Source organism: Mobula hypostoma, chromosome 13, assembly GCF_963921235.1.
Source record: "Mobula hypostoma chromosome 13, sMobHyp1.1, whole genome shotgun sequence".
NCBI classification, from domain to species: Eukaryota; Metazoa; Chordata; class Chondrichthyes; order Myliobatiformes; family Myliobatidae; genus Mobula; species Mobula hypostoma.
In genome coordinates, this window is record NC_086109.1 from 13,556,849 (window position 1) to 13,566,158 (window position 9,310).

At 43.7% G+C, this 9,310-nt stretch overlaps 1 protein-coding gene across 4 annotated transcripts in view; it reads left to right on the forward strand.

The window, feature by feature from the left end:
- LOC134355441 (uncharacterized) overlaps window positions 1–8,778 on the forward strand; it is a 94,701-nt gene extending 85,923 nt beyond the window's left edge. For all 4 annotated transcript variants that reach the window (XM_063065308.1, XM_063065311.1, XM_063065312.1 and 1 more), the window contains 3 exons: window positions 1,296–1,351; window positions 2,338–2,389; window positions 6,114–8,778. In XM_063065308.1, coding sequence (XP_062921378.1) covers window positions 1,296–1,351; window positions 2,338–2,374 — 93 coding nt within the window. In that variant the 3' untranslated portion in view covers window positions 2,375–2,389; window positions 6,114–8,778. The remainder of the gene's footprint in view (window positions 1–1,295; window positions 1,352–2,337; window positions 2,390–6,113) is intronic.
- The last annotated feature ends 532 nt before the right edge of the window (window positions 8,779–9,310 follow it).

The window sequence follows — 9,310 nt, forward strand, 5'->3', positions numbered from 1 at the left end:
ATGGGGCACTAGGGTATGTATTGGAACAGAGGGACCTGTGAATGCAAGTTCATAGTTTGTTGAAAGCAGCATCACAGGTGGATGTTTTTGTTGTGTGCCATACTCTGCCAGAGCCTTGGCGACCACTTTTTTTTTCAAGTGTTTTTCTTGGAGAAAAGATTCTGTGAGTGGTCCCCCACGTCCTTCTTACAGCGCAGTTTTTTTTTTTACGAGGCCGAGTTGCGAGCTCGACACTCAACCCGGCACGGATGGAAAGCGTGCCGGGGAGCGGCCTGGCTGGGTTCGAACTCAGGAACCTTCGCTCCGGAGTCCGGCGCTGATGTCACTGCGCCACCAGCCAGCCTCACAGGTGGATAGGGTGGTGAAAAAGGTGCTTAGCATTGAGCCCTTCATCAAGGCATTGAGTATACAGTATGAGGTGAGACATTATGTTGCAGTTGTACAAGTCATTGGTGAGGCCACACTTGGAATACTACAGTACGCACAATTATGATCACCCTGTTATAGGAAAGAATTGGTTAAACTGGAAAGTGCAGAAAAGATTTTTGAGAATGTTGCCTAGGCTTGAGGGCTTGAGTTATGTGGAGATATTGGCCATTCTAGGTCTTTAGTTCCCTGGAACACAGGAGAATGAGGAGCAACCTTACAGGAATGTCTTAAATTATGAGAGACATAGGTAAGGTGGATGGTAATAGTCTTTTCATCAGGCTAGAGGAGTCTAAAACTAGGAGGGCATTGGTTTAGGATGAGCGGGGAAAGACACAGAGGATGGCGAGTATATGGAACAAGCTGCTAGAGAAAGTGGTTGAGGCCGATACAATAGTGTCATTTAAGAATCACTTGGATAGGTACATGGAAGGGCAGGACTTTGAGAGATATGATCTGAACACAGGAATTTGGGACAAGCCGGGTGCGCCCTGTGGTCAGCATGGACTCATTGGGCCGAAGGGCCTGAATATCAGCTCTATTGCTCCATGACTCTACGAAGTCAATGGGCAGTCATACTACAGCACCATTTAATGCTAGCAACCAAAGAAAAAATTCTGACTACTAGTACTTTTCCCACACAGCAGTAAGTTTGTAGATTAGATACCCAGTCATAGACATTTTGATGGTAGAGGAGCTTGATTTTTCTGTAATGGTTGACAGACTTACCTGGACAAGTTTGGTTTCCAACTCTTACACAATAATGGCAGTATGTCATGCGCAAGTCATCCCACTGGAATAATAATGAAAATCTAAAGAGAAAAATGCATCATTATGAATATTAATGTCATCTAAATATTACCTTCCAGACGCAGAGGAGGAGCTATCAGACATGGTCCTTTCAAAATTCTGCACTATATACTAGGTAGGATTTTACTCTATTTTTCACTCTCATTTTCTCAAAATGCAGGCAGTCCCAGAGTCCCGGGGTTCAGTTCCTGAGAATTGTCCAAACCCCTATTTTCCCTCTGCCAATGAGGACTGATGGTCATGAATGTTTATTAATTAGAGACGGAGAAGCTGCAGATGCTGAATCTGAAGCAAAAAAAAATGGTGTATGAGCATAGTGGGTCAATCAGTAGCTGCAGAAGCAAGGGGAATACTTTTCTTGGCATGTATTAATAATTTATTTATCATCTTCCCTGATGTTTCAGTGTTGCTAAATCAGAATGCCCCATATCTTATGGTTAGAATGGTGGCATTAAAGTATCAGTGGATGCTGCATTGTTTGAAGTAGTATTTTACAAGTGTCAGCTGAAGAAATTTGCCTTGTCAGTTTCCAGAGCAAATCTGTTAAGTAGCCTCCCACTGTGAACTGGTAACTGTGTTCTTAATCTGTCTGATTACTGCAAGATTATTTGTAAACAATTATGTTTTAAAGACTGATAGTCTTTTGAATGAAGTAACTGCTATGCCTGATCCAAAATTTCTGTAACTAACTTCCCTGTATTGGAAAATGCTTAAAAATTTTTATGGGAGAATTTGCATAAAATCATTGATTACAGGCTCTCACTAATGCAATATTACAGTACTTTGAGCTACACCCCGGGTACAGTTTCAAACTACATAGTCATTGTAAACCAGAGTGCACTCGAGCCCCTGTGGCACCCACCACTCCCAAAAATCCCTCATTGTGTCTGTGGATAAATTGACATTCTTAACAGTACTGGACAATTAGTTGCTAAGAGCCTGGTCATCTGCTCTTCCCATCTCTAACCCACTGGTGGGTATAGCTGCTAATGGACACACTGAACATAAAATGAAGAGTTCAGGATGTGTTATTGGTTGGAATTAGGCAGTGTTTCACCCTTCTCTTCAGACTGCCAATCTTTACTACTTTTCTCTTTACAGCAATAGCTGTGCAGAAGACACCTTTAACGATCTTTAAAGGAGTAGAAGAGTGGTAAGTGTTTAAAAAGTTTTACGCACGTGGATCTGAAAATCACTGCAGCTGATTGGAAATGCAATTCACCCCACTAAAGTCGTTGAACTGATGATATCAGTAACTGTACAGGAAGTCATACTTGAGAATGGTTTCAAATGTCACATTACACTGAGGTCCCATCTGCCCACGGGTAAAATATCCCAAACTTCTGCTTTACAGAACAGATACCTGGTATCCAGGCCAGTATTTATACCTCGGACTGCACCTTAGTATTATCATGTTGCAGTTAGTAAGACCTGTGTGGACAAATTCCTTGTCATGTATCTGACATGGCAAGAAGAATTACCGTGAGAAAAAACTACCCACGATGTCTGTGCTAACCACGGAGCCAAAATAAAGCACAGTTAAACACAAGAGATTCTGCAAATGCTGGAAACAATGAGCGAAACATTCACAGTGGCTGGAGGAACTCTGTAGGTCAGGCAGTCGATTTTTCGGGCCACGGCCCTTCAGCAGGACTGGGTAGGAAGGGGACTGAAGTGAAATAAGAGGGTGGCAGGGAGAGGAAGGAGTACAGTTTGGCAGGTGATGGGTCAAGTCAGGTGAGGTGAAAGTGGAAGTAGGAAGCTGGGAGAGGATTAGTGGAAGGGGTAAAGAGCTGAAGAAGAAGCAAACTAATAGGAGAGGGCAGAGGACCGTGGAGCACCAGAGGGAGTTGAGGAAAAGAGAAAGGGAGCCGGAATAGGGAATGTAGAAAGAGAGGAGTAGGGGGTAGGAGAAATTACTGTAACTTAGAGAAATTATGTTCATCTGGAAATTAGAAAAATTAATGTTCAAAACTAAACCTAACTGACTGCACATGATCTTCATTCCCTGCATATTCTAGTGGCCTACTGAATGCCTTAAAGGCTACACTATCATATCTGCTTCCACCATCACATCTTGCAGTCATTCCAGACATCCAACTCTTTCCATGCAAAAAAAAAATTTCCTGTGTATTTCCTCCAACTTACCTTAATGGTCTGTGCTCCAGCATTTGACATTTCCACCCTTTGAAAAAGACTCTGACTATCTACCCTGTCATTACCCAGGAGGTCCACGATATCCAATATCCATGAGGACTCCCCTGAAATCTTCAACGCAACAGAGAAAATGGTCCAAAATTGTCAAACCACTCCTTATAGTGAATACTCTAGGCAAGCAGTAACACACACAACACTGGAGGATCTCAGCAGGTCAGGCAGTCTCTTTAGATATGAAACATCGACTGTTTATTCATTTCCATAGATGCTGCCTGACCAGCCGTGCTCCTCCAGTATTTTGTGTGCGCTGCTAAAGATTTCCAGCATCCGCAGAATCTCTGGTGTTTAAAATCAGTTTTGAACGTTAGCCTCTGCCCATCCATCCACCATCCAATCAGTGAATTCTATTGCTGGACACCATAGAATGCAGAGAATTTGATGTGCATTTCTGTGGAAGCGTGGCGGTTAGCATGGCACTATTACAGCTCGAGGGTACCAGAGTTCAGAGTTCAATTCTGGGACTGTTCTGTAAGGAGTCTCTGTACGTCCTCCCTGTGGAACACAGACACGAGGAAATCTGCAGATGCTGGAAATTCAAGCAACACACATAAAAAGTGCTGGTGAACGCAGCAGGCCAGGCAGCATTTCTAGGAAGAGGTACAGTCGACGTTTCGGGCTGAGACCCTTCATCAGGACTAACTGAAAGAAGAGATAGTAAGAGATTTGAAAGTGGGAGATCCGAAGTGATAGGAGAAGACAGGAGGGGGGGGGGATGGAGCTAAGAGCTGGAAAGTTGATTGGCAAAAGGGATATGAGGCTGGAGAAGGGAGAGGATCATGGGACGGGAGGCCTGGGGAGAACGAAAGGGGGAGCCCAGAGGATGGGCAAGGAGTTATAGTGAGAAGGATAGATGGAGAAAAAGGAGAGAGAGAAAATAATAAGTAAATAAATTGATAGATAGATAGATAAGGGATGGGGTACGAAGGTGAGGTGGGGCATTAACGGAAGTTAGAGAAGTCAATGTTTATGCCATCAGGTTGGAGGCTACCCAGACAGAATATAAGGTGTTGTTCCTCCAACCTGAGTGGGGCTTCATCTTGACAGTAGAGGAGGCCTTGGATAGACATATCAGAATGGGACTGGGATGTGGAATTAGAATGTGTGGCCACTGGGAGATCCTGCTTTCTCTGGCAGACAGAGCGTAAGTGTTCAGCGAAACAGTCTCCCAGCCTGCGTCGGGTCTCGCCAATATATAGAAGGCAGCATCGGGAGCGCCGGACGCAGTATATCACCCCAGCCGACTCACAGATGAAGTATCGCCTCACCTGGAAGGACTGTCTGGGGCCTCTCCCCCATTCTTTCTCCCGTCCCATGATCCTCTCGCTTTTCCAGCCTCGTATCACTTTTGCCAATTAACTTTCCAGCTCTTGGCTCCATCCCTCCCCCTCCTGTCTTCTCCTATCATTTCAGATCTCCCCCTCCCCCTCCCACTTTCAAATCTCTTACTATCTCTTCTTTCAGTCAGTCCTGACGAAGGGTCTCGGCCCGAAACATCGACTGCACCTCTTCCTAGAGATGCCGCCTGGCCTGCTGCATTCCACCAGCATTTTTTACGTGTGTTCCCCGTGGAACGTGCGTGTTTTTTCCGGTTTCTTTCCACAATCCAAAGGTGTACTAGGTAGGTTAATTGGTCACTGTAAAATGTCCCATGATTAGGTCAGAGTGAATCAGGCTTGTTGGAGGCTGCCAGGGCAGTGTACTCAACGGGCTGGAAAGGGCCTACTCTGTGATGTAGATAGATAGAAAGAAAAAAGGTCAAAGGCTTTCAAGAATAACATGTAAAAATAGAAGTTCTTGGTGAATTGATATCATTCCGTAAAGCCTAAAAAATATCTATAGTCTGCTGGTTGAGAGCATTAGAAAGGTTTTAATCTGAAGTGCTTCTAAATGAGTCTAGCATCTGCCTGCTTACACAGAATAGATCACTAAAAGACAATCACAAACAAAAGAAAATCTGCAGATGCTGGAAATCAAAGTAATATACACAAAATGCCAGAGGAACTCAGCAGGCCAGGCAGCATCTGTGGAAAAGAGCAAACAGTCAACGTTTCGGGCCGAGACCCTTCATCATGATTGCAGTCCGAAACGTCGACTATTTACTCTTTTCCATAGGTGCTCCCTGGCTTGTTGAGTTCCTCCAGCATTTGACAACACAAGCTCAGTCCGCATTGTCCTGCTCCCCACAAATATCCTGGGACCCAAATGAACTCATCAGCTACAAACTTGGAAGCTTGGCCCTAATTCTGTGTGCATCACACAATTTATATTATTGACTGCGTTTTCTGGCATGCTTCCAGAATTGAGTTCCATTGAAGCAGCTACCACAGAGTCATGCAAGACCACAAGCATAGTTCTATTCCTTCGTGTTTTATCGTTTATTCCTTCATGTTGGTTTCTGCAGACCTATTTATGTGGGTGGATCAGCTCTATTGGCTTTCATAACCATGGAGACCTTTATGCATTACAATTCATAAACAGGCAGGAACACTGCACAAGCTTGCTCTGCTATTCAACTAAAATCACAGTTAATCTGAATATCGGCTGCATTTAATCACCTAATAAAGTAGAAATCAGAAAGCAGCAGCTAAAATAAATGGTCATTAATTCCCTGCGAACTTTCTATTCCCTATCTGAGCTAACATGTAGCCTTTCTATTGCAGGTTTGATGGAATTCGGGAGGTTTTGGCTTCTGTGAAGCAGACTGTGTTTGCTTTCTTACCATTTTATTGATGGACCTGGATCATGTCATGAACTTTCCCAGCGAAACTAGTTGCCCGAGCTCCCTGTGAGTTTTTGGCTCCAGACTACAGCTCGCCACGTTTCTACCCAAACTGATGTGAAGCCAAATAACGAATGCGGGACTCCTGCCACATACAAAAGGCACTTCTTTATTATTCAATATCCGTAACTGGGAAGCATGAAGCGGTCTTTTCTTTGTACTAGGTAACCTGGCCTGAATCTTTGTACCCTTCGCCTATTGTTCTGGGCTAAAGGAACAGAAAGTGTCTACTGTTGAAAGTAGCTGGAACAACAGGATTGTGTTTGTAAAAGGGTGGACACTGGATAAGAAATTATTTTTATATTAAAAAATAGGTGTTGTATATAAAATAGATAGTAACTGATATTACTGATTCTACATACCAGAGCTGCCTTAGAGATAATAATCTCACTTTACTAAGTCAGTAGTTAATGAGTAAGCCTTGGTAATGTATTGCCTTTGAGCTCTCTCAAAGTAATCTCACTGTCATTTCACTAGTTCTCCATCACCTGCTCATTACCAACTAACAGGATACCCAATTTCCCAGTACACTAGTACCGATTCAGGTAAAGCAAGCAGTTCAAACGCCTGGCAGAGTGTAATCGCTTATTGCTAATGGAATGAAATGCAGGAGGTTATGCCTCAGTCATACAGAGTACTAATGAGACCACACCTAGAGTAGTATGTAGTTTTGGTTTGCATATTTAAGGAAGGATGCTAATGCTTTCAAAGCAGTCCAGGAAGGGTTTACTGGACTAAATTAATGCACTTTGGTAGAAGGAATAAAGGCATAGACAATTTTCTGAATGGGGAGTGAATTCAGAGACTGGATTTGCTAAGGGACCTGGGAGTCCTAGTACAGAATTCCCCAAAGGTTAACTCATGGATTGAGTCTGTAGTAAGGAAGACAAATGCAATGTTAGAATTCATTTCAAGTGAACTGGAATATAAAAGCAAGAATGTAATATTGAGGCTTCATAAGGCATTGGTCAGACCACACTTGAAGGTATTGTGAGCAGTTTTGGGCCTCTTATGTAAGAGAGCTGATGTGCTGACATTGGCAAGGTAACAGCGGAGTTTCACGAGAATGAACCCAGGAAAGATAGGGTTAACACATGAAGAGCAATTGATGGCTCTGGGCCTGTACTCATTGGAGTTTAGAAGAATGAAAGGAGATGTCATTTAAACCTATCGAATATCGAAAGGCCTAGATAGAGTGAACAATGAAGAGGATGTTTCCTATAGAAGTCAAGGACCAGGGGGTACAGCCTCAGAATACAAGTACATTCCTTTAAAAACAGAAATGAGGAGAAATTTCTTTAACCAGAGGGTAGTGAATCCATGGAATTCATTTTCACAGACAGCTGTGGAGACCAAGCTATTGGGTCTGTTTATAGGTTCTTGATTAGTAAGGGTGTCAAAAGTTAAAGGGAGAAGGAAGAAAAATGGGACTGAGGGGGATAATAAATCTGCCATGATAGAATAGCGGAGCAAACTCGATGGGCCAAACGGCCTAATTCTACTTCTACATTTTATATTCTTCCGGTGAACTGTGAAATGGGCAGGTTGTCTCGTAAGGAAAGGCTGGGCTCATATCCACTGGAGTTTGATAGAGTGAAACACAAGGCAGATGGTGGACGTGGAACTCCTGATGGCAGTTGATGGTACCTGATGTACTCCAGTAGGCACATACAGGGTAGGCAGTCAGAATCTTTTTTCCCAGGGTAGAAATGTCAAGTACTGGAGGACATTGGATTCAGGATGAGAGAGGGAGAGCTTTACGGAGATGTGCGGGGCATGTTTATGTACACAGAGAGCAACAGAGCCTGAAACTGGCTTCAAAAGGGTAGTGGTGGAAGCAGATGAAATATTAGCATTTAAGAGGCTTTTAGATATACCAACGATTATGCAGGAAATGGAAGGATATGGACAGCATACAGGCAGAAGAGGAGTAGCTTAATTCAGCTTAACACACAAAAAATGCTGTAGGAACGCAGCAGGTCAGTCAGCATCCATGGAGAGGAATAAACAGCTGATGTTCTAGACTGAGACTCTTCAACAAGTGATTGGTGCAGGCATCATGTTCCTTTGAACAATTTATGCCCCAGACACCTGTCCAACCCTGGATGTCTCAGCAGCAGAGGATAGGGGTGACAGTGAACTATGTCATTTGGCAGAGCGGAAATCTGTAAGCATCCTTCTAGAAATAAAAGATCACTCCTAAAATATTCCTGAAGATCTGAGACAAACCAGTTCTTGGCCATTTTCTTTGGAACTTCTATGGAATTTTGAGGTGTTTTAGTTTCCTAAGGTGTAAAGTAAATAAACAATTTAACAACTATAGAATAGATCACTATTATAATACTTTCATAGTGCTTACATTCTGGAAAAAAGCCATGTTAAAGTGCTTCCTTACCATGTTCTTTTGCTGAACATTGGAAGGCCGATGTTCCAGTGTTATATTGGAAATTACAACAGGATGATGTGCCAGTGTAAAGAGTTGGCAGAAGCTGGATTCTGAATTATGGGTTCCTTTGTCTGAAAATTAAACAGTATGTACAGCACACCGCCAATTTCTTGTAAATATTCATTATTTAGTGCTATATTTTAACCATTGAATTTTTTTTCATTCCATCGCAATGTTTTTTTTCATCAATGATGTCACCAATGATGCCCTCACCCGCATCTCTTCCATTTCCCGCTCTTCGGCCCTCACCCCATCCTCCCACCACCACAACAGGGACAGAGTTCCCCTTGTCCTAACCTACCACCCCACCAGCCTCCAGATCCAGCACATTATCCTCCGCAACTTCCGCCACCTTCAACAGGACCCCACCACTAAGCACATCTTTCCCTCTCCATCCCTCTCCGCTTTCCACAGGGATCGGTCCCTCCGCGATTCCCTGATCCACACGTCCCTCCCCACGGATCTCCCACCCGGCACTTATCCCTGTAAGCGCAAGTGCTACACCTGTCCCTACACCTCCTCTCTTGCCACCATTCAGGGTCCCAAACAGTCCATCCAGGTGAGGCAACACTTCACTTGTGAGTCTGTTGGGGTCATCTATTGCATCCAGTGCTCCCAGTGCGGCCTCCTCT